Source organism: Callithrix jacchus, chromosome 5 (assembly GCF_049354715.1).
Source record: "Callithrix jacchus isolate 240 chromosome 5, calJac240_pri, whole genome shotgun sequence".
NCBI classification, from domain to species: domain Eukaryota; kingdom Metazoa; phylum Chordata; class Mammalia; order Primates; family Cebidae; genus Callithrix; species Callithrix jacchus.
The window spans coordinates 164,950,878-164,977,320 of NC_133506.1; the positions used below are offsets into that span (position 1 = coordinate 164,950,878).

The 26,443-nt window shown below is 46.0% G+C and overlaps 1 protein-coding gene across 1 annotated transcript in view; it reads right to left on the minus strand.

The window, feature by feature from the left end:
- Positions 1-1,885: 1,885 nt before the first annotated feature.
- SIAH3 (siah E3 ubiquitin protein ligase family member 3) overlaps positions 1,886-26,443 on the minus strand; it is a 96,135-nt gene continuing 71,577 nt past the window's right edge. Inside the window, exon 2 of the mRNA XM_035302610.3 lies at positions 1,886-5,031. Within this exon, the coding sequence (XP_035158501.1) occupies positions 4,363-5,031 (669 nt within the window). The 3' untranslated portion in view covers positions 1,886-4,362. The remainder of the gene's footprint in view (positions 5,032-26,443) is intronic.

Genomic DNA, 26,443 nt, shown 5'->3' on the forward strand with positions numbered 1-26,443 from the left:
ACTCTAGAGGTGATTTAAATATACCGGAGGGTTGCGTAGGTTAGATGCAAATACTTGTCCATTTTACAAAAGGGACTTGAGCATCTTCAGCTTCTGGTGTCCCCAAGATTCCTGGAACCAGTTCCCCAAGGATACTGAGGAATGACCATACTGGTAAATGCTTAACGACAGGCTTTCTAGGGAGAAAAATCCCCGTCTAGTAGCATTTGCTAATTTCCGTGGTGTAAATACTCCCACCGTGGCTAATTTCGGGCAGTCAGCACGACCTCACTAAATGTGGAGCTGGAAGGTGCAGGGCAGCACATCGTTAGATAAATGCTCATCGCACAGATACGATGGATGCAAATTACCCAGAAACACAGAAAACAAGAGTAGTGAGCTAACGAGGAAGGGATGAGCTTTAGGTACCTGAGACCTTTGCTTCAAACATAATCCATTTAATTGTAAATGTGTATCATTTTTAATTCTGGCTGTACTTAATAATCAGCTTGCAAAATTTCTGAAAGATTACCAACCAGAATGCAAGCCAGCTCCAATTCTCCACTAGGTCTTAGGCTGAAGAAAGATGGAGAAAAGGGGAGCCAAAAGGCCTCTGTGCCATTCACACTTCATGCCTTGGTCCTCGTGAGCCTTGGGTCCATATGTTCATAGAAACGACACGGCTGCTGTTGGTCAGAAGCCATACGTGCCGGGTCCCAGGCCCAGCTCTGCCATTTGGTAGCGGCATGACCTTAAGTTGGCTAACTTCTGTTCCCGTACCTTTCCCGCCCGTACATTAAAGAGCACCTGCTTGCTGAGGTTGTTATGGGATTACATGAGATATTATATTCCAAGTACATAGCCTACTGGGTCATGTAGAAAAGCCTCAATGAGTGGTAGCCATGGGTACTACTGTGATGACTATGCTGATCCGTTCCTACAGTGTCCACAGTAGCCACGGCCAGTGATGGGGTATATGGGGTATAGCGGGCACAGATTCATGCAGATACCGATTGTGAAAGACAATCTTCCTGACCTCCATTTCAGCGTCAACCATGTATGTAGGCTCAGCCTCGAGGGGAGGAATGCTCCTCTCTCCACACCTCCTGAAAAGCCCCCTGGCAGATGCCTGAGGTTCAGATTCTGGTATCTCATTTTTCGCTGCGAAGTGCTGCTGTCTCTCTAGGCCTTCTTTTAAAAAACAATTTCTCCTTAGAGAGTGAGTCATTAACTCTAGCCCCTCGGTTGCATGAAGCAACCTGATCCCACTGGGACTCTGAGATGAGACCTGGGTGTGGGCAAAGGGATTCCGAAAGGCAGGGTGCACTGAAGCCCCTGCATGCACCCCAACCACTTCCTGGCCCCCTGCTTCCAGGTGGACTAGTGTTTTTTTTTTTTTTTTTAATCTAAAGAGAGAGGGTTTCACTGTGATGCTGAGGCTGGAGTTACAAGTGGTGTAATCGCAGCTCACTGTGGCCTCCACCTCTGGGCTCGAGCCATCCTCCTGCCTTGGCCTCCGGACTACAGACTTGTGTCACCAAACCCAGCTGATTTTTTACTTTTATTTTTTTGTAGAAATGAAGTCTCACTATATTGCCCAGGCTGATCTCAAAGTCCTGAGCTCAAGCAATCCTCCTACTTCAGCCTCCCAAAGTGCTGGGATTGTGGACATGAGCCACTGTACCCAGCCTAGTTCTTAAAGCAGAGATGCTTCTCAAGGCAAATCCACTCTAGTCTTTCCCTGCTCCCTCTCCTAACCCAGGACCGAGACTCAGTTGATTCTCAAGTCCTCAGTCCACTGGTGAGCTGGCAAGACTGCTGAGTATTTCGGGTGAGTCTTACTTCGAGCACACCAAGGGTGCAGTCGGTTGCTCTGGGTTGGTTGTGGTCTAACCACCAGATGTGCGACCTTGAAAAGGTTATTTAATGTCTTAGAACCTCTATTCTTTTAGTTTATTCAGGATTAACCTGAGACTCAAATGAAAGAGCCCTTCAGGAACTATGAAGTTCAAATACACACAGTTGTTACCATTTTCTATTCCCAATTCTTGCTTGTTAGTTTGCGCCTTTTTCTCCAGTTCTTCACACGTAGATATGGAAAGGCCTTTTGGGGAGCACCGACGATGGGAGATAATACGTTTCCCATGCTTTCTCCTAAAGGTTTCTAGGAACCAACATAAAAACTCCCATCTAGGATCACTTATTCATAGTACAGTCTTGTGTGCAGTGAAAATAACCTGAAGTCAGTCCCAGGGTGGCTCAGGTGACTTGGCACAGCCAGAAGGCAAAGGTGATGTCGGCAGGAGCCCTAAGGTCCTGTGAATATTAGTTACAGGACCTGTGAATGTTAGTTAGTGAGGTTTTGTTTGTTGGTTTGGAGCACCTGTGATGCTACACAAATGGTTTCAAAGGAGAGGACCTGTGGCTTCTAAAGACATCGGACTTGGAGCCAAGCGTGTCTTAGGTTCTGGGAAGGGGGTTGGGGGTACAGGGAGGGGCGAAGACAGCCAGTCTCTCCAAGCGCAGACCCACCAGCCTCAGGCGTTCTTGGGCACCTGTGTGATTGGAGTGGGGGTGGGGGGCAGGTGGCTGGTGCCCTGGCGGGGCGTCTGAGAGCTCAAAGAACAAGCAGGCCCCGACCCTTTCCTTGAGACTGCAGCATCGGACAGGTGCCTCCATCTGTGGTGACATTTTTGCCTCCCTCAGGGCTCTGATGGAATGCAGTGTCCGCCCCAGGGGCCCAGCGATTACTGTGACCCTCTGTTATTTAACCTTCCATCAACTGGCACCTCCCTTCTGGTGTGTGGGCTGCAGGTTGGCCACAAAAGTGGCTGGAGAATTGACCCAGTTGTTGAGGGGGAGTGTGTTGTGTTTCGGGACCAATTATTTTTGGTGGAGAAAAGACTGCGGATGGCCAGCCAGGGCAATCTGCCTGAAACTAAGTAGTCATTTGGAGGCCCGCCAGGACCCAGCCCAGAGGGTGAAGTGCAGGAACGCGTGCAGAGAGTGGGCTCTCATGAGGATGCGCTGGGGATGGGGTGCCTGGCCTCTGCAGTGTCTGGAGAGCAGCCAGAGGGAGGGACAAATGCGACAAAAAGGAGCTAGAAGAGGTCCTCCTGGGAAGGCTTAAAGGTGTCCACCTTAGGACAGAAAAGACAAAGTTGACTGAACGTGCTGACTTTCTTCAGAAACACGAGACACGTCTACAGGAAGATGTCGATGAACTGTTCTGCCAACGAAATCAGTGAGAGCAGCCTGCGCGGAGGCCATATGGATTTCTGTGGCTGTTTTGTTCACGCTGCGTCAGGGTGCCGAATGCATACTGGATCCACGGTCACGGCTGTCAGCCACGCCCAGATGTGTCAGCGATGGCCAGCCCGCCAGGTCAGAGGTCCCGGTGCAGCCCTCTGAGTTCTTGCCCTTGACGCTGAGTCCTGGTTCTGCTTTTTGCATGAGATGAAAAAGCTGCACCCTCCGGAGGGACTGATGGGTTTTATAACTTGATAATAAAACTCTCCATGGAGGGAGTGCCCTCCCAGAGATGGGAGATTAATTTTATGTTCTCTTTTCCCTGTTGCTTTTCCTCCCCATTCCCCATCGTGCCTATTCTTTTCTGCTATTTGCTCAACAGAAGCAAAGGGGTTTTTAAGAAAGCACCAAAGATCTGAGGACTTTGATTCCAGAGCAAGAAAAGATGGCACAGCCTGGGAACAAGGTGACAGGAGCCCATCACAGGAAGGTGGGCCTCTGGTCACTCCTGAGCCCCAGCGACAACCTGAGCGCTCAGCACAAGATGACACCTCTAATCCAGCCTCCAGCCCTGTGGAGGAGACACCATCTCCTCATGCCTGGCTAGCCCAGCTTTGACCTTGAGGTTCCTGGGAAGGTGTCAGAGTCGTGTCTGGCTGGTCTGAAATGTGATCCATCTCTGAACAGGGCCCCTTCCCCAACCTGCTGAGTACACACGTTCAATTCAGCTTGCTCTGAAATAGACTGAAAAGAGAAACAAGAAATGATTCTCATACTAAGCCTCCTCTCCGCCCCAACAGTCTGCTTCATGGTGTTTTGATCCCCTTCGAAAGCAGCAGAGAAAGGAATTGGAGGTGACGGGAAAAAACTATTCTGACTAAATCTTAGAAATGTTCTATAAAACAGCGCCAGCAATGCAGGACAAACGCCACGCCAAGATTGAATTACAGGATGTTTACATAATACAATGCCCATGGCCGACAAAGACTAAATCCCACAAAATACCTGAGACAAAAATAAATAAATAAAAATTAAAGGGAGGAGAAGAATAAAAAGGGGTCCGGAGTCCCGGCGCCGGGAGGTCCGAGGCGTTTCCCAGGGAGGCTGCGTGGGGAGCATCCAGGGCTCCCGGCCTCACATTTCAGCTTCCGAGGGGCGCACATCTGTCGCGGTGATGGCAATCCCGATGGCAAGGCTGCCGTTGTCAGAGAAGAGCTGTGCCAGCGAGGTGTTGAGGACGAGGCAGTCCCCGTCCGTGATCACCGAGTCCACGCACTCGAGGACAGACCGAGGCGTGGCCTCCCACTTCAGACGCCGATGGTTTCTGTTGAGCTCCAGGCGGTAGGTGAAGCAGTCGGCCTGGGTGGGGGTCCCGATCAGCATCATGGTGGCAAAGAACTGGGGGTGCCCTTCGTGCCTCTCCTGTTTCCTCAGCACCAACAGAAAGTGGTGGCCGAGGCAGGAGTGCATGATGATCCAATCAGCCGGCGCGGGCAGGTGCATGTCCGTGGCCAGGAAGACGATCTCGGCTCCCTGGAGGATGTCAACGCTGTGGATCTGCCGCAGGTGGGGCACCACCACCTCCAGGCAGCCTTCCCACTGGCAGGAGAACAGGGGGCACAGGCAGGGCGTCACCGGGGCGGTGTGCAGCCCCGCCTCCTGGTGGTGGAGGTGGTGGGGGTGGGCATGGTGGCGGAGGTGGTGGTGGTGACGGTGGTGGCAGTGGTGGTGGCTGAGATGGTGAGGGTGGAAGCCACCTTGCTCTGGAGCGCTCTGAGTGACGGCGCGCCGACTGGACACATACTGTAAGGAAAGAGAAGAACGTCAGTCGGAGGATGAGGTGTGTCTGTCCCTGGCTGCCACCACTCTGACGTTCAAAGTGTTGAAGCAGACTCTCCAGTGCAGGCTGAGAAAGGGTCATTTCTAAAAAAAAAAAAAAAAAAAAAAACCCCCAAAAACAAGGGACAGACCTTGCAGTGTGATGGTCTTCAATGATAAAGAACAAAAAAAGCTGTGGGTGGTTTTTTTTTGCTTTTTTGATATTGTTGATATTTTTGTGCAGGCAATGAAGGTCAATAGATTTTTTTTCTATTTTTGTCATAGTTATTAATTTTAGAACAAAGTTTACATAATGCCCATTTGTCCTTCCAGTGTAGCCCCTTCTCCTGTGTCCTAAGGCATCTGGTGGGATAAGGAGCTGACGTGCAGTGAGACCACAGTCCCTAAGGAGAGAGCCCCCGCTGTGACTCCTGAGACCTCACCACACCAGGCACATACCTACCCCATTTCTAGCTCTCTGCCCCAGAGCAGCTTCCCAGGGCCTCAGCACCAGGCAGCTTCTGTTCCTCATGGTGATAGGCCCACAGGTGCCCCAGCTGTGAGGACACCTTCTGATCAGGTGTCTGTGGACATTTACTGAGCATCTGCTGTGTCCAGGTCCTTGCAGGCAGCAGGGATACAGCTGTGAGTACAATACACAGCGTGTCTCTTGGTGTGGGTGGCACAGATATTAATACACTTATATTTAATTACAGTTTTGACAGAGGTCCTCCATGTGACATGAAGACTGTGATTCATATTTTTCAGCTTAAGAAACAGGCTTCTGTAATAACATGATAGAGGCTGCAAAACCGGTAAGTGAAAGACTGGGATTCATTTTCACCCTCCCGACTCTGAACACAGGGGCACAGCCCCATCCATGATGCCTTCAGCTCCCTCCTCCGTTTCCCGAGTCCTTCTTTTCCATAATTAGCCTGCATGATCTAGGTCGCTAGGGGAGGCGGCAGCTCTTCGGTGCACTCCAGGCATGAGTCGCTCACCTGGCAGCCCTTTCCTAGGCTGAACTCAGGTAGGGAGTGTCCCTTCTGCCCTCACTTTCCAAATACTTTCCAGACTTCAGATGCCTTTGGGCACTTGCCTCCTTGCCCTGCTTCAGTTCATTCCCAAAGTCCAGAGGGTAGGGGTGAAGGTCACTTGGCACTGTTGCTGCCAGAGTTCCTGTGTACCCTGGCTCCCTGGGGCTAATAGTGAGCCAGCTAGCTTCCCTTCTTTAGGGCATTCAGGACACACACACACACACAAATATGCACAGTCATGCACGCAATACACATGCATGCACACACACATGCTCATGGCACACCCGAGCACACAGTGCACTGGGATGGTCACCCTAGTGATAGAGGTGGCCTGGAGGAGGCAGGGGCCAGATTGGCTCTCCTCTGCTCTTGTTAGTTCCATCTGCTTGTTTCTGCATTCTCCCCCGAGCAGTGTGATCTACAGGGGCTCTTCCAGTAGCACCCTTCCCGCCCCTGGATGGCAGCTGCTGGGCAGTCTGCTGTCCTCCATCCTGCAACCCCACCCGGTCCCCCTTTCCCAAGGGAGACAGTGGATCTTCAGCTATGCAGGAACAAGCTGTGTTCCAGAATCCCGCTAGTGATGGGTCTGACTTACCGAGTGATACATACTATGGAAGGAGGTATGTTTTGAATATTTCATTTACTTTTTCACAGAAAAGATCAATTTCCTTAAAAAAATAAAATTAAATCTGGCTTTGTCCTTACCCGCCTGCTGGTGGCATGGACCATTTAGTCATTGGGTTGGGGGAGGGCTTCTCCCCTTCCCTGAGATCATGCAGGAAGCCGGGGGCCCACACCTTTAAACAGCCAGAGTCAGGATCCTCCCATGGTCATTGCACTACCTGCTGGCCCGGTAGGCAGGGAACCTTGTAGGAGATCGGTCAGGGTAGTGGGAAAAATTACAGGAAAGAGGCAAACCTCCCAGCCTTCCAAGAACGTTTACGTCTTTCCCGTAATTTTTCCCACCTCTCTTACCAATCTCCTACACAAACTCTTCTATGCTCAAGAGGACCTGGTCTTGGGCTCTTAGGAAAAACCCAAAAGGTCTCCCGCTTCCAGTCTCAGAGAAGGCCACTCTCTCCCAGTCTTTGCAACAAACAAGAGAGAAACATTTTATGTTTGTCTTATAGATGAAGAAACATAGACACAGAGAGAGTCCCTTGCCCAAGTCACACAGCTCATAAGGGCTGCAGCTGGGAATGGAGCCCAGATCTGTTAACGGTGACAGATCATACACCAGGAAGATCACAGGCTGGAGGTCAAACGACTCGAGGCTGTTTCACTGTTTACCTGGACAGCAGCCTGAAGTCAGTTCTCTCATTGGCAAAATATTTGTCTCAAGGGCATGTCAGGAGATCAAATGAGAGAATGCCTGTAAAACAGCATCACGGACTTGATCAAGTGCTTCCTCGAGAGGGCATTTCCATTTAGATGTGGTTTTGGGTGAAGACTTGGCAGCCTTCCACTTCAGTCTGTGCCTGCCTGTCTCCCTTCTGATCCACTCACTTTCACACATGAGCAGCAATCTGGGCTGAGCACAGACCACCAGAAAACCTAGAAAACCCTAACCTCACACTTAGCCTGGGGCTGCCAGTCCCAGTGCTGACCTGGGAGAACAGACAGAATGTCCTATCCGCATTTAGAAATGGCCTCTGGGATTTCCCATATTCTTTCCCGGATCCATTTTCCATCTTCTCTGTCCTGACCTGTGCAGCTAATGTCAGAGATGGGAAGTCAAATTAGCAGGAGGGAGTGGGACGAAATATCTGGATCTCCCTGTCTCCAGTCTCTGACAGTTCCTTGCGTTGGTGAAACCCAAGCAGAAAGTTGCCAGCAAAGGGAGCCCAGCAGATATACTCAGCAAGGTTTGGCTCCCTTTGAAAGTGGTACTGGGTCACGCAGATGAGTGAAGGGGGGTGAGTGGAGATATTTGCACCTGCATGCTGCAAATATATCCATTCCTCATGTCATGCTGCTGATGTGAACAGGCTGGGGCTCTTGGGCTGTTTTCATGGGGCTTATGGCGGGGGGGGAGAGAGAGGCCCATAACTAAGCCATTCAGCATTTACGTACACACCACCCATCACGGGTGAGGGGCTGCAAACACTGAACAGATTTAGCTCCTTGTTCCTGCCTCACCAGCTCACTTTGATTGTGTGTTTCCTAAAACAGTTCAAAAATGCAGGGTGCACCAGGGTCTCTGAGAGCACCACATGGGGGAGGTAGCTATCCTAGCCAGTGTGAGGTGACATGTAAATTGATGGAAGCGTAAAGGGTGAATTCTCTAGCAGAACAGGCAAAGGGCTTGCTGACAGGTAGGACGGCACGTTTGAAGGAGCTGGGTAGGAAAGAACATGGATGTTCAGGAAGTAACAAGAAGTCCCAAGTGGCACATAGGGAATCTGGTGGAGATGGAGAGATGGTGGACCATATTGCCCAGGCCTTGTCAGCCACGCTGAGGCTCTGAGATGGCACCCAGTGCACAGTGCATATTAGCAGGAACACCCAAGGGACCCAGCTGTGTGCTTTAGGGAGCCCCTGTGGGCAGCATGATGCCCTCCATGCCCAGCAGCAGAACCTGCTGTAAGCTGGTGATCAGAACGGGGCCAGAAGCAAGAATCGACCCTTGTCCAACCAGTGGACCCCAGCAACGGTCGTTCCCCATAGACTCTCCGATGCTTCCCTGTGGCTTCCTCTTTCCTGGCTGTTTTCTTTTTTAATTGCTGCCATGTTACAAAGCAGCCAAGGGTATACTCTGAAGAGCCTGAACTGAATAACTATGCAATTAGAGCAGGACATGATACACTCCCTGAGACCTGTGCACTCGCTGTCACCCGGGGAAGGTGCCGAGACTAAACGCAACCTTAATTTTTTTTATATCTTCCTGCTCCATCTTCTGACGCAAAATATGTTTCCTTCAAGCGATCCTTGGGTGAGTGAGGCCACAGGGCTGCTGGCAGGGAGAAGGGATTCTTTTAATTGGCAAAATGCTAATCGTTTCAGAAAATGAATTCCAATCTTCCCATCTAATACGGTGGATGTGTGAGTAATTACTTTCCTTCACTGAAGTGTTAATGCAACATTAGTGATTACACTAATTAAAACTAATGAACTCTTTTAGACTGATAAACCCCTCAGTCAGTCAGTGGATGCCTCCCTTCCATTGGCTGTGTTTAAACTCCCCAGTCGGAAGAGAGATCTTGAATTAACCTTTAGAATAATGCACAAAATTGGGTCTAGCAATGTCGGGCTTTATAGGTTGGGCATAATGCTTTCTCTAAGCATTAGTGAGGCCATTTCCACTGAGGGTATAATTGAATTTAAAAACACATTCCTTAAATAGATCAGCCACACTCCCGTGGTTGGTAATGGCCCTCCAAATCCCGGCTTCCAAAGGGGAAACCTGGCTCTGGAAAGACTCTGGCGCCTGCTCCCCGTGGTCAGCAAGCTCACTGAGGGTTAGAGGAATGCTTTTCCTTTCCACTTGCTTCCAGGAACAGTGTCACGCAATTTAGCTGAAGGAGGATTTTGCGCCCAGTTTTACATGACAGGCACCTGCCTTGAGTTTGCTCAGGACCTTATTTGTGACTATTAATTAACTGAAGTTTTTAGTCCTGGAGGAAGTGGGAAAGGCAGCAAGGCTATAAGTGCATTTCACACAAAGGGAGAATGAGCAGGCTGGGGTGGAGGGTAGGGTCACGTTCCTCCACAGGCGTCAGAGTATGAGGCTAAAGTCCAGGTCTGAGCCAAATTGCGAGTCAGGTCTGCTAGGAAGGGAGAGTGACTGACTCCTCCAGAACTGTGCTCGCAAAACTCAGGACTTCAGATGCTTCCAAACAGATAAGAAATAAGTTAAACCAAGAGAAAACAACAGTAAGGCTTTTACCACCTGGGATAGGAACATCTTAGTTAGAAAATGTACCCTCCTCCGCACCAGATTCAGCTCTTGCTACATAGATAGATGAGATCTTCACATGGACAGTGTGAGCACGTCTGCAATTTCCTTTAAAATACTTTTGTATAGGGAATATGACATAAATCAATCAATCAATCAATCTATCCATCCATCCATCCATCCATCCATCCATCCATCCATCCTTTTTGAGAGAGTCTTGCTCTGTCACCCAGGCTGGAGTACAGTGATGTGATCTCGGCTCACTGCAACCTCCGCTTCCTGGGTTCAAGTGATTCTCCTGCCCCAGTTTTCCAAGTATCTGGAATTACAGGTGCCTGCCACATCTGGCTAATTTTTATATTTTTAGTAGAGACAGGGTTTCACCATTTTGGCCAGCTGCTGTCAAACTCCTGACTTCAAGTGACCCGCCTGCCTCGACCTCACAAAGTGTTGAGATTACAGGCGTGAGCCACCACACCCGGCCTACATATATATATTTTTAAACTATCTCTAGGGCCTCTCAGTTCCTGAACCAGGAATTCAAACATCAAGGTAATCACCTGCCATTTTTTTGGGAAAGTTCATACCTGACATAATGACTACACTGCAGAGGCCTTGATGAGTCTCCATGGTTGAAATTCACGTCGGATGCTCCTAGTTAACACTTCCATAGATGTTTTTGTGGGTGAAGCTAGTATGGTGAATCGGCATAGTAGATGCTGGAAATGGGACTAGGAGATGAAATGAGTGGTTTTCGAGCTGTGAAAATTAGTTAAAAGTGCAGAAATGTCTTACTTTATGAATGGGCCTTGAAAGCTGGTTCCCTACCTATCCTCATGTTCAGCTGCTCAGTCAGGACCTGGTGCTCTGACGCCATTTCTTAACTGTATTGGAATCTTGCCTCTGAAATACCGCTGCATACAAAGTTTCTTTACTGGCGATCAAAATTAGGTAACTTGAGTGTGGAGACAGTGGTTACTACACACAGAAGCCTTAAGTCTTGACCTATCTATGCCATTGATTAGCTAGAAAAGAGGCTAATAGAGGCTGTGACTTTGAAAAGATAACTTTGTGAACAAAATTGTTTAATACCGAGACTTATGGGTGCAAAATAATGAAAAGGTTCCATACAGATGTCTTCATAGACACCTGTCCTATGATCTCCAAAGCCTCCTGACCAAGCTTATAAACGCATCTGCCAGACACATGGGAAGGAATAGGTGGATGACACTGAAAAAAAATATGTCCCTGAGATTCCAGGGACCTTTCGTTTCCAGATCCTTGCCCTTGGCTGACAAGCGTTAGCTGATTTATCCATGAATATTTTCCTGCTTGCTGATTGCCTTCAGGACAGGGACTAATTTTTCGTGTGTCCTTACTGCTAGTACAGTGCCCGACATGTAATGTATGCTTGCCACACATTCATAGCACACATCGAAGCATCAGTAACAGCTTCCAATATGAGGGCCACACTGGTTCTGTCCTTTATATCACTCACATGTGCCAGCCACTGTCCCACCTGGCATTACCTGAGAATCAGCTGCTGTAAGATGAGAATGCTGCTTCCCTACCTGACTTGTGAGGAGGTCATGTGGCAGTTAAGACTGCCCAGACCACTCACTACTTACTTCAACTTGCATTGAAAATCACTAGTTACGGCCAGGCACAGAGGCTCATGCCTATAGTCCCAGCACTGTGGGAGGCTGAGATGGGCAGATCGCCTGAGCCCAGGAATTTGAGACCAGCCTGAGCAACACGGCAAGACCTTGTCTCTACAAAGAATACAAAAATTAGCCAGGCAGCTGTGGTCCCAGCCACTTGGATACTGAGGTGGGAGGATTAGGTTAGCCCAGAGGTTGAGGCTGCAGTGAGCCGAGATCACGCCACTGCACTTCAGCCTGGGCACAAGTGAGACCTTTTCTCAAAAAAAGAAAAAAAGAGGGGGATCCAAGATGGCCGAGAAGGCGCAGCTCTGGATTGCAGCTCCCAGCAAGAGTGTGGAGGGTGAGTGATCGCCACATTTCCAGATGGATTTTTACTGCCCACAGACCAGGAGATTCCCAGGTGGAGGAGTGCCATGGGTCTCCAGCACAGCTGTTTTGGCCAGCACCCGGGTCTCCACATAAAAACTCACATGGGTCTGGGTACCATTTCAGCTGGCGACTGGAGTGCCTGGGAGACAGAGTCACCCGTTCAACTGATAAAAAGGGGACTGGATTAGGGAGCCAGGCCAGGAGATTCCCAGGTGAAAAAGTGCCAAGCTGGCACAGTGGGTCTCCACACAAAATTTCACACAAATCCAGGCACCTTTTCAACAGGTGACTGGAAGGCCTGGGAGACAGAGTTGCCCATTCAACTGAAAAAAAGGGGTCTGAGGCAAGGAGCCAGATAATCAGGCATGGCCAGTCCCACAAAGACCGGCAATCTGAAATCCTCTAGATTGAGAGTCTCACAGCAAGCACAGCTGAACCCTCGATGTACCAGCTGTGGGAAAGGGGCATCTGCCATTACCGCAGCAGTCCACCACTACCGAGGTAGTCCGCAATTGCTGAGGCATCCCGCCATTACAAAGGTGGACCACCATTGCCAAGGCAGTTCTAACTATACCCCTATAAACAGGACAGTTTATAGGGTAGCAAGGAAGTTCACACGGCAGCTGGGTGGAGCCCACAGCAGCTCAGCAACACCTCTGCTGGCAGACTGTGACTAGGCTGCCTCCTTGCTGGGCAGGGCATCCCTGAAAAAAGGCAGCAGCTCCACAGAAACTTATAAATAAAGCCCTACCTTCACGGACAGAAAACCTAGGGGGAGAAAAGCTGTTATGAGTTCTGCTGCAGCAGACTTTGAAGCACCTTCCCAGCAACTCTGAATGGAACAACGGAGCTCACAGCTCAGCACCTGAGCTCCTATAAAGGACAGACTGTCTCCTCAAGCAGCTCCTGACCCCAGTATATACAGAGTCACCCCATAAAAGAGAGCTCAGACTGACATCTGGTGGGTATCCTTCTGGGATAAAGATAGCAGAAGGAGAAACTGGTAGCAACCCTTACTGTTCTGCAGCCACTGCCGGTGATCCCCAGGCAAGCAGGGCCTGGAGTGGACCTCAGCAGTCCTACAGCAGAGGGGCCAGACTGTTAGAAGGAAAACTAAGAAACAGAAACAAACAACTTCATCATCAACAAACTGGACGTCCACTCAGAGACCCAATCTGAAAGTCACCAACTACAAAGACCACAGGTAAATAAATCCACAAAGATGGGAAGAAACCAGTGCAAAAAGGATGAAAACACCCAAAACCAGAACATCTCTCCTCCTGCAACAGATCACAACTTCTCACCAGCAAGGGAACAAGGACAGTGAGTCTGATGAATTGACAGAAACAGGCTTCAGAAGGTGGGTAATAAGAAACTTTTCTGAGCTAAAAGAACATGTTCTAATCCAATGCAAAGAAACAAAGAACCTTGAAAAAGGTTTGACGAAATGCTAGTGAGAATACACAGCTTAGAGAGGAACATAAATGAATTGATGGAGCTGAAAAACCCAACATGAGAACTTCTCAAAGCATACACAAGTTTCAATAGCCAAATTGACCAAGCAGAAGAAAGGATATCAGAGGTCAAAGATCAACTCAATGAAATAAAACGAGAAGGAAAGATTAGAGAAAAAACTAATGAACAAAGACTCCAAAAAATATGGGACTATGTGAAAAGACCTAATCTACATTTGATAGGTGTACCTGAATGTGATGGAGAGAATGAATCCAAGCTGGAAAACACTTTTCAGGATATTATCCAGGAAAACTTCCCCAACCTAGCAAGGCAGGCTAATATTCAAATCCAGGAAACATAGAGAACACCATAAAGATATTCCTCAAGAAGAGCAACCCCAAGGCACATAATTGTCAGACTCACCAGGGTTGAAATGAAGGAGAAAATGCTAAAGCAGCCAGAGAGAAAGGTCAGATCACCTGCAAAGGGAAGCCATTGAGACTCGCAGCAGATCTCTCAGCCATACAAGCCAGGAGAGAGTGGGGGCCAATATTCAACATCCTTAAAGAAAAGATCTTTCAACCCAGAATTGCATATCCAGCCAAACTAAGCTTCATAAGTGAAGGAGAAATAAAATCCTTTACAAACAAGCAATTACTCAGAGATTTTATCACCCCCAGATCTGCTTTACAGGAGCTCCTGAAAGCAGCACTAAACAAAGAAAGCAACAACCAGTACCAGCCACTCCAAAAACGTACCAAATGGTAAAGAGCATCAACAAAATGAAGAATCTGCATCAACTAACGGGCAAAACAGCAGCTACCATCAAAATGTCAGTATCAAATTCACACATAACAATATTAACCCTAAATGTAAATGGACTAAATGCCCCAATCAAAAGACAGACTGGCAAATTGGATAAAAAGCCAAAACCCACTAGTGTGCTGTATCCAGAAAACCCATCTCACATGCAAGGATACATATAGGCTCAAAATAAAGGGGTGGAGGAAGATTTACCAAGCAAATGGAGAGCAAAAAAAAAAAAAAAAAAGCAGGAGTTGCAATCCTAGTCTCTGATAAAGTAGACTTTAAACCAACACAGATCAAAAGAGACAAAGAAGGACATTACATAATGGTAAAAGGATCAATGCAACAAGAAAAGCTAACAATCCCAAATATATACGCACCCAATACAGGAGCACCCAGATACATAAGGCAAGTTCTTAATGACTTACAAAGACTTAAAGTCTCCCACTATTATTGTGTGGGAGTCTAACACTCCACTGTCAATATTAGATCAACGAGACAAAAAATTAGTGACAATATCCAGGACTTGAACTCAGACCTGGACCAAGCAAACCTAATAGACATTTACAGAACTCTCCCCACCAAATCCACAGAATATACATTCTTCTCAGCACCACATCACACCTACTCTAAAATTGACCACATGATTGGAGGTAAATCACTCCTTAGCAAATGTAAAAGAATGGAAATCATAACAGTCTCTCAGACTACAGTGCAATCAAGTTAGAACTCAGAATTCAGAAACTAACTCAGAACTGCACAAATTCATGGAAATTGAACAACTGGCTCTTGAATGTTGACTGGTAAACAATGAAATGAAGGCAGAAATAAAGATGTTCTTTGAAACCAATTAGAATGAAGACACAACATATCAGAATCTCTAAGACATATTTAAAGCAGTGTCTAGAGGAAAATATATAGCAATAAATGCCCACATGAGAAGCAAGGAAAGATCTAAAATTGATACTCTATCATCAAAATTGAAAGAGCTAGAGGAGCAAGATAAAAAAAAAAAGACTCAAAAGCTAGCAGAATACAAGAAATAACTAAGATCAGAGCAGAACTGAAGGAGATAGAGACACAAAAAAACCCTTAAAATATCAATAAATCCAAGTGCTGGTTTTTTGAACAGATTGACAAAATAGACCACTAGCCAGAGTAATAAAAAAGAAAAGGGAGAATAATCAAATCGATGTAATAAAAAACCATAAAGGGGATATCATCACAGATTCCACAGAAATACAAACTACCATCAGAGATTACTACAACTCTATACACATAAACTAGTAAACCTGGAAGAAATTGGTAAATTCCTGGACACTTGAATCCTTCTGAGCCTTAACCAGGAAGAAGTTGAAACCCTGAATAGACCAATAACCAGGGCTGAAGTTGAGGCAGCAATTAATAGCCTACCCACCAAAAATGCCCAGGTCCAGATGGGTTCACAGCAGAATTCTACCAGACATACAAAGAGGAGCTGGTACCACTCCTTCTGAAACTATTCCAAACAATCCAAAAAGAGGGAATCCTTCCCAAATCATTTTATGAGACCAACATCATCCTGATACCAAAACCTGGCAGAGACTCAACAAGAAAAGAAAACTTCAGGCCAATATCCATGATGAACATAGATGCAAAAATCTCCAATAAAATACTGGCAGACTGATTGCAACAGCACATCAAAAAGCTTATCCACAGTGATGAAGTAGGCTTCATCCTGGGGATGCAAGCCTGGTTCAACATACACAAGTGTATAAACATAATTCACCACATAAGCAGAACCAAAGACAAAAACCACATGATTATCTCAATTGATGCAGAGAAGGCCTTTGACAAAATTCAACAGCCCTTTATGGTAAAAACCCTCAATAAACTTGGTATTGACAGAACATATCTCAAAATAATAAAAAGCTATTTACGACAAACCTACAGCCAGTATCATACTTCATGGGCAAAAACTGGAAGCATTCCCTTTGAAATCTGGCACTAGACAAGAATGCCTCTCTCACCATCCTATTCAATATGGTATTAGAAGTTCTATCCAGAGCAATCAAACAAGAAAAAGAAATAAAGGGTATTCAAATAGGAAAGGAGGAAGTCAAATTGTCTCTATTTGCAGACGACGTGATTGTCTATTTATAAGACCCATCGTCTCAGCCCCAAATCTCCTGAAACAGATAAGCAACTTCAGCAAAGTCTCAGGATATAAAATCAATGTGCAAAAATCACTAGCATTTCTATACACCAATAACAGACTTAAAGAGAGCCACATCAAGAACGAACTGCCATTCACAATTGCTACAAAGAAAATAAAATACCTAGGAGTACAACTCACAAGGAACGTAAGGGACCTCTTCAAGGAGAACTACAAACCACTGCTCAATGAAATAAGAGAGGACACAAACAGATGGAGAAACATTCCATGCTCATGGTTAGGAAGAATCAACATCATGAAAATGGCTATACTGCCCAAAGTAATATATAGATTCAACACTATCCCCATCAAGCTACCAATGACCTTCCTCATAGAACTGGAAAAAAAAAAAAAAAAAAAAAAACACCTTAAACCTCATATGGAACCAAAAGAGAGCCGGCATAGCCAAGTTAATTCTAAGCAAAAAGAACAAAGCTGGAGGCATCATATTACCTGACTTCAAACTATACTGCAAGCCTACAGTAATCAAAACAGAGATATAGACCAATGAAACAGAACAGAGGCCTTGGAGGCAACACCACACATGTACAACCATCTGATCTTTGACAAACCTCACAAAAACAAGCAATGGGGAAAGGATTCCCTGTTTAATAAATGGTGTTGGGAAAACTGGCTAGCCATATGCAGAAAGCAGAAACTGGACCCCTTCCTGACACCTTACACTAAAATTACTCCACATGGATTAAAGACTTAAACATAAGACCTGGCACCATAAAAACCCTAGAAGAAAATTTAGGCAAAACCATCCAGGACATAGGCATAGGCAAGGACTTCATGACTAAAACACCAAAAGCATTGGCAACAAAAGCCAAAATAGACAAATGGGACCTAATGAAACTCCATAGCTTCTGCACAGCAGAAGAAACAGTCATTATAGTGAATCAGCAACCAACAGAATGGGAAAAAAGTTTTGCAATCTACCCATCTGACAAAGAGCTAATATCCAGAATCTACAAAAAAGTAAAACCTATTTACAAGAAAAAAACAAGCCCATTCAAAAATGGGCAAAGGATATGAACAGACACTTTACAAAAGAAGACATACATGAGGCCAACAATCATATGAAAAATGCTCATCATCACTGGTCATTAGAGAAATGCAAATCAAAACTACATTGAGACACCATCTCACGCCAGCTAGAATGGCGATCATTAAAAAATCTGGAGACAACAGATGCTGGAGAGGATGTGGAGAAATAGGAACAATTTACCCTGTTGGTGGGAGTGTAAATTAGTTCAACCATTGTGGAAGACAGTGTGGCGATTCCTTAAGGACCTGGAAATAGAAATTCCATTTGACCCAGCAATCCCATTACTGGGTATATATCCAAAGGATCATAAATCATTTTATTATAAGGGCACATGCACACGAATGTTCACTGCAGCACTGTTTACAATAGCAAAGACCTGGAACCAACCCAAATGCCCATTGATGATAGACTGGACAGGGAAAATGTGGCACATACACACCATGGAATACTAGGCAGCCATAAAAAACAATGAGTTTGCGTCCTTTGTAGGGACCTGGATGAACCTGGAAACCATCATTCTCAGCAAGCTGACACAAGAACAGAAAATCAAACACCGCATGTTCTCACTCATAGGCAGGTGTTGAACAATGAGAACACATGGACACAGGGAGGGAAGCATCACATGCTGGGTCTGTGGCGGGGAAAGGAGGGACAGAGGGGGGTGGGGAGTTGCAGGGGGATGACATGGGGAGAAATGCCAGATATAGGTGAAGGGGAGGAAGGCAGCAAACCACAATGCAATGTGTGTACCTACACAACCATCTTACATGTTCTTCACCCGTACCCCAAAACCTAAAACACAATAAAATATATATCTAAAAAAAGAAAATTACTAATTGGTAGCCTTTTCTCCTCAACTAGGTTGGAAGTCATTGAGGGAAGACGTTGTGTTAAGTTTGCCCAGTGTCAAGTGCCGCGATGGACTTGCAGTATCTGGCACCTAGTAGACTCTAAATGTTAATTTTGTTAACGGTTGGTGCAAAAGTAATTGTGGGTTTTGCCATTACTTTTAATACATGCTGCTTGAATGAATGAATGATTCATGAACAGATTCCTGTTTTGGACCAAATCCAGGGAAAAGCTGCTTGTCTTCAGTCAGAGGCTCTGTCCTCTACCCTTCCATCTCAGTTTGCTATAGAAATACAGTGTGTGTATCTGTGTTGGGGGGGCGGGGGCTAAGTGTCCACATCTGTGAGCTCCTCAGGAAGGTGCCCTGGCAGCTTCTCACCCAGAACCCAACAGTGAGGGACACCAAAGCTGCATTTCACTCTGACCAAGAGGGTAGTACTGACACAGGCCCAGCTGCCAGTGTGAGCTTTGAAGAAGAAGAAATTTCTCCTGCCAGAGAGGTACTTGCTTCGCTTTTGCTTTTTAGCGAGATTACTGAAAAAGAGAATGCCTGAAGCCTCAAGTAATGAACTGCTTCTTCCAATTTGGGAAGGACAGTCTGCTGGGTTAACTCACCAGATCAATCTGGCCACCTCCTGGATTGCTCTAGGCCCACGTTCCCCTCTTGCACCTCTGCAGGACCCCTGAGCTAAAAAGGCTGGATGCCTCCTCCCTTCCTTATCCATTCTCTATTAACAACCACCAGGAGGTAACTTTAACCCAAGCAAAGATTACCGTAGTTCCTCCAGCTGTCCCTATCCATAAGATGAGGAGCTAATGGGCTGTACCCACACTGAACCCCCGAGCTCACCCACTAGACCACACGCCCCATAAGTGGGAAGCTGGAGTTCCCCACTTAGTGTCTGTAAGTCAAATTCCTGCAGCGTGTCTCTAAGTCAAATTCCTGCAGCCTGTACTCTTTCTGAAATGCAGACCATTAGATGTGAGGTATGGCCAATGGATGACTATTTCAGGGGGTTATGAGCAGAGCTTGAATGTGGGCTGGGGTGTCTACTTGCCTTTGTGAGACCCATCAAAACCCAGGATGAAGCTGGGTTAGGAAGAAAGTGGGACAGGTTGCTGCCTGGGAGCTGCCACCATGCAGCTCATCATGAAGGTATAATTTTTTATTATACTTTTATTATTATATCTTGGCTCCCTGCAACCTTAGCCTCCTGGGTTCCTCCAATTCTCCTGCCTCAGCCTCCAAAGTAGTTGGGATTATAGACAGGTGCCACCATGCCCAGCTAATGTTTGTATTTTTAGTAGAAACGGGGTTTCACCATGTTGGCAAGTCTGGTCTCAAACTCCTGATCTCAAGTGATCTGCCCACCTCAGCCTCCCAAAGTGCTAGGATGACAGGTGTGAGCCACTGCCCACCCATGAAGGTAAAATTATTAAGGTAGGAGGACAGAATGTATTTTGAGAATCTCATACCTTGTTTTATTCTTTTTGAGTGTTTATACAGACAGTATGTGGACCACCATGTGTACTTTTGCCTCTAGTCTTGCAAATCTTAGGGGCAGGCTTGCAGTAAAACCACGTAGAGGAATGCTGCCCCATCTCTAGTCTTTGCTTCTGCTTTTCATCTGCAGGGTTTTGAGTATGCTAATGAGTCTAATCAATCTTGCAGATGAAAGGCTTTCTCCTCAAGGCAACTTTTTGTGTAGTTATATATCCATAATTGCCAAGTGAAACCTGAGGCCTGTATGAGCAGTTGAAAGGTTAACCTTTTTTTTTTTTTTTTTTTTTTTGAGGCTGAGTTTCGCTCCCATTACCCAGGCTGGAGTGCAATGGCGCGATCTCGGCTCACCACAACCTCCGCCTCCTGGGTTCAGGCAATTCTCCTGCCTCAGCCTCCTGAGTAGCTGGGACTACAGGCACGCGCCACCATGCCCAGCTAATTTTTTGCATTTTTAGTAGAGACGGGGTTTCACCCTGTTGACCAGGATGGTCTCGATCTCTTGACCTCGTGATCCACCCACCTGAGCCTCCCAAAGTGCTGGGATTACAGGCTTGAGCCACCGCGCCCGGCCAGGTTAACCTTTTTAGTTGCCCAAAGCCACATTAACTACGAGCCTTTCTTTAGGAGAGTTTAGAATCACAGCAGTGACTGGACACCATGTCCAGAGACTGTCCAGCAATCTGGACAACCTCAGACTGTGGGCAACAGTATCGCTCACACAGTTGTGGCTGGAGTCAGTGCCACGACCTTTGAGAGGAGACAGGTTACTGGAAATGGTTAACATGTAAATGCAAACTACAGACTATAAATGCAGACTGTAACAAAAGAATGAGCTACTGCTATACCCAACATGTCAGCAGGTCACAAGTGGGCAGAGGTATGTCCTGGGTGGCCCAAGACAATCTGATGCCTCCAGGCCACATGCCATCCTTGTTCTCTGAGTTCTTCAAAAACATCATGACCAGGAACTCCACAGCTTCAGCTCTCTCTGCCAAAACTGTCTCCCTCCCCTATCCCCTATCCCCAGATTAAGTTGTATTCATCCTTCAGGGGTTCCTTATTCTGACTAGGACACGTCTGTATGTTGCCTGCTCCCTTATAACATGCAACAAACATATTCAACATCTCGTCTTCCTGATGGACCACAACAAAGGCCCCAGGTGGGTGAGCACTGTGTTCTTCCCCACTGTATCTGAAGTGTCAGCCCCGTGATTGGAACATGGTGGGTACTCAGGAAGTTTGTGGGGAGAGGATGAATGAATAACTCCTCCTCACTGACCTGTTATCCTAATGCATTTCAACCACTTCTCACCCTGACAGCACCCACCCTCATCACCTCTCTGGGCTACATGATAGCCTTCTAACTAGTTATGGTAGGTTAGAAGACTGCCCCCAAAAGATGTGTTCACATCCGAATCCCCAGAACCTGTGAATGTAATCCTATTTGCAAAAGTTGTCTTTGTAGATGTAACTAAGTTAAAGACCTTGAAATGAGATCACTCTGGATTGACCAGCTGGGCCCAAAATCAAAGGACAGTGTTCTTAGAAAAGACAGAAGAAGAGAAGACACAGATGCAGAGGAAGAGGTCATGTGAAGATGGAGGTAGCGATTGGCGTGAAGTGGCTGCAAGCCAAGGAACACCTGGACCCACCAGAACTGGAAGAAGCAAGGAAGAATTCCTCCCTAGTGCCTTCAGAAGGTGTGTGGCCCTCCTGACACAGTTTTTTTTGTTTGTTTGTTTGTTTTGTTTTGTTTTTTGAGATAGAGTCTTACTTTTTCACCAAGGCCGAGTGCAGTGCTGTGCCCTCAGCTCACTGCAACTTCCATCTCCTGGGTTCAAGCAATTCTCCTGCATCAGCCTCCCAAGTAGCTGGGACTACAGGTACTGTAGACTGGCAATGGCTTTAATATCAGGAAACACTGAGTCTACACACACAAGGATGTAGCCTATATAGTAGGCTATGTAGTTGATAATCAAACCTTCCCAGAATGATTATCAACTCTGTACTCATGTGCTAATACCAGAAATACAAAGGACGTTGTATAGTGCTTAGTCCAGAGAAAGAAGGCATAAGTGGTAGATGTTATTACCATTATTATTGCATAGTGATATATCCCAACCAAAACCTCATCTTGAATTGTAGCTCCTATAATCTCCATGGGTCATGGGAGGGACCCAGTGGGAGGTAATTAACTCATGGGGTTGGGTTTTTCCCATGCTGTTATCCTGATACTGAATAGTCTCATGGGATCTGATGGTTTATGAAGGGCAGTTTCCTTGCACACACTCTCTTGCCTGCCACCATGTAAGACGTGACTTTGCTTCTCCTTCACCTTCTGCTGTGATTGTGAGGCCTCCCCAGACATGTGGATCTGTAAGCCCATTAAATCTCTTTTTACCTGTAAATTACCCAGTCTCAGGTGTGTCTTTATTAATGGCCAGAGAATGAACTAATACAGGCAGCTAGCCGATTGAGGTGTAAGTTAAGGAAATGCACTCTCTATAATTTCTAGGACTATGTATGAGTAAGATTAAATCACAGAAACACTAATGTCCTTCCATGTCTCCCTTAAGGCCGCCTGAAAATTCTCACCAGGACCAACTTTTAAAAAAAGTCTTACCAAGCAAGTTTCTAAGATTAGTTATTACATTTAATTGTGTCTCTCCTTTTAAAAAAATTTTATTTTGACCTTTCCATAGATAACCAGTAGTTGTTTAGGATGAGAGGTCACCTTTAAAAATCTTCCTTTTAAATATAGCTAATGTAGGGGGGATCCAAGATGGCCGAGTAGGAGCAGCTCTGGATTGCAGCTCCCAGTGAGGGTGCAGAGGGTGAGTGATCGCCACATTTCCAGATGGATTTTTATTGCCCACAGACCAGGAGATTCCTGGGAGGAGGAGTGCCACGGGTCTCCAGCCCAGCTGTTTTGGCCAGTGCAGCGGCTCTCCACTCAAAAAAAATCACATGGGTGCAGGTGCCATCTCAGCTGGCAACTGGAGTGCCTGGGAGACAGAGTCGCCGTTCAACTGATAAAAAGGGGACTGAAACAGGGAGCCAGGTCAGGAGATTCCCAGGCGGAAAAGTGCCTCCAGCACACCTGGGGCAGCAGGTCTCCACAAAAAATCTCACACAAATCCAGGAGCCTTTTAAACTGGTGACTGGAATGCCTGGGAAACAGAGTTGCCCTTTCAACTGAAAAAAGGCGACTGAAACAGAGAGCCAGGCCAGGAGATTCCTTGGCAAAAAAGCACCACGAGCCCCCAGTGTGGCTGTTTCAGCTGGCACAGCAGGTTTCAGCACAAGAATTCACACAAATCTGGGTGCCTTTTCAACTGGTGACTGGAAAGCCTGGGAGACAGAGTCAACTGTTCAACTGAAAATCAAAGAAAAAAAAAGAAACGGGTCTGAGGCAGAGAGCCAGATGATCAGGCACTGCCAGTCCCAGCCCCACAAAGACCAGCAATCTGAAATGCTCTGGATTGAGAGTTTCACAGCAAGCACAGATGAACCTGGGATGGTCCAGCTCTGTGAGGGAGGGGCATCTGCCATTACCAAGGCAGTCCCCCACTACTGAGGTAGTCCACCATTACAGAGGTGGGCCACCATTGCTGAGGCAGTTCTAACTAAACCCTTATAAACAGGACTGCAGGGAAGTTCACATGGTAGCTGGGTGGAGCCCACAGCAGCTCAGCAACACCTCTGCTGGCAGACTGTGACTAGGCTGCCTCCTCGCTGGGCAGGACATCCCTGAAGAAAGGCAGCAGCACAATGAAAACTTATAAATAAAACCCTACCTTCCCAGGACAGAGCACCTGGGGAAATAAAGGCTGTTATGAGTTCTGCTGCAGCAGACTTAAATGTACATACCTAGCAACTCTGAATGGAACAATGGAGCTCACAGCTCAGCACCTGAGCTCCTATAAAGGACAGACTGTCTCCTCAAGCAGCTCCCTGAACCCCATATATCCTAAGAGTCTCCTCATAAAGGAGAGCTCAGACTGACATCTGGCAGGTGTCCTTCTGGGACAAAGATGGCAGAAGAAGAAACTGGTAGGAACCCTCACGGTTCGGCAGCCACTGCAGGTGAGCCCAAGGCAAGTAAGGTCTGGAGTGGACCTAAGCAGTCCTACAGCAGAGGGGCCTGACTGTTAGAAGGAAAACTAAGAAACAGAAAGAAATAACTTCTCATCAACAAACAGGACGTCCATTCAGAGACCCCATCTGAAAGTCACCAACTACAAAGACCACAGGTAAATAAATCCACAAAGATGGGAAGAAACCAGTGCAAAAATGATGAAAATGCCCAAAACCAGAAGGCCTCTCCTCTTCCAAGGGATCACAACTCCTCACCAGCAAGGGAACAAGGCTGGATGGACAATGAGTCTGATGAATTGACAGAATTAGGATTCAGAAGGTGGGTAATAAGAAACTTCTCTGAGCTAAAAGAACATGTTCTAATCCAATGCAAAGAAACTAAGAACCTTGAAAAAAGGTTTGACGAAATGCTAGTGAGAATACATAGCTTAGAGAGGAACAGAAATGAATTGATAGAGCTGAAAAACACAACACAAGAACTTTGTGAAGCATATACAGGTTTATAGCTGAACTGACCAAGCAGAAGAAAGGATATCAGAGGTCAAAGATCAACTCAATGAAATAAAATGAAAAGGCAAGATTAGAGAAAAAAGAGTAAAAAGAAACAAACAAAGCCTCCAAGAAATATGGGATTATGTAAAAGGACCTAATCTACGTTTGATAGTTTTACCTGAATGTGATGGTGAGAATGAATGCAAGCTGGAAAACACTCTTCAGGATATTATCCAGGAAAACTTCCCCAACCTAGCAAGGCAGGCTAATATTCAAGTCCAGGAAATACAGAGAACACCATAAAGATATTCCTCAAGAAGAGCAACCCCAAGGCACATAATCGTCAGATTCACCAGGGTTGAAATGAAGGAGAAAGTGCTAAGGCAGCCAGACAGAAAGGTTGGGTCACCCACAAAGGGAAACCCATCAGATTCAGAGCAGATCTCTCGGCAGAAACTCTACAAGCCAGAAGAGAGTGGGGGCCAATATTCAACATCCTTAAAGAAAAGAACTTTCAACCCAGAATTGCATATCCAGCCAAACTAAGCTTCATAAGTGAAGGAGAAATAAAATCCTTGATGAACAAGCAAGTACTCAGAGATTTCATCACCCCCAGACCTGCTTTACAAGAGCTCCTGAAAGCAGCACTAAACAAAGAAAGCAACAACCAGTACCAGCCACTCCAAAAACGTACCAAATGGTAAAGAGCATCAACAAAATGAAGAATCTGCATCAACTAACGGGCAAAACAGCCAGCTACCATCAAAATGTCAGTATCAAATTCACACATAACAATATTAACCCTAAATGTAAATGGGCTAAATGCCCCAATCAAAAGACACAGGCTGGCAAATTGGATAAAAAGCCAAAACCCATTAGTGTGCTGTATCCAGAAAACCCATCTCACATGCAAGGATACATATAGGCTCAAAATAAAGGGATGGAGGAAGATTTACCAAGCAAATGGAGAGCAAAAAAAAAAAAAAGCAGGAGTTGCAATCCTAGTTTCTGATAAAATAGACTTTAAACCAACACAGATCAAAAGAGACAAAGAAGGACATTACATAATGGTAAAAGGATCAATGCAACAAGAAAAGCTAACAATCCCAAATATATACGCACCCAATACAGGAGCACCCAGATCCATAAAGCAAGTTCTTAATGACTTACAAAGACTTAAAGTCTCCCACTATTATTGTGTGGGAGTCTAACACTCCACTGTCAATATTAGATCAACGAGACAAAAAATTAGTGACAATATCCAGGACTTGAACTCAGACCTGGACCAAGCAAACCTAATAGACATTTACAGAACTCTCCCCACCAAATCCACAGAATATACATTCTTCTCAGCACCACATCACACCTACTCTAAAATTGACCACATGATTGGAGGTAAATCACTCATCAGCAAATGTAAAAGAATGGAAATCATAACAAACAGTCTCTCAGACCACAGTGCAATCAAGTTAGAACTCAGAATTCAGAAACTAACTCAGAACCGCACAATTTCATGGAAATTGAACAACTGGCTCTTGAATGTTGACTGGATAAACAATGAAATGAAGGCAGAAATAAAGATGTTCCTTGAAACCAACGGGAATGAAGACACAACATACCAGAATCTCTGGGACACATTTAAAGCAGGGTCCAGAGGGAAATATATAGCAATAAGTGCCCATATGAGAAGCAAGGAAAGATCTAAAATCGACACCCTATTGTCAAAATTGCAAGAGTTAGAGGAGCAAGATCAAAAAAATCTCAAAAGCTAGCAGAAGACAAGAAATAACTAAGATCAGAGCAGAACTGAAGGAGATAGAGACACAAAAAAATCCTTCCAAAAAAAATCAATAAATCCAGGAGCTGCTTTTTAAAAAAAGATCAGCAAAATAGACCACTAGCCAGATTAATAAAAAGGAAAAGAGAGAAAAATCAAATAGATGCAATAAAAAATGATAAAGGGGATATCACCACAGATTCCA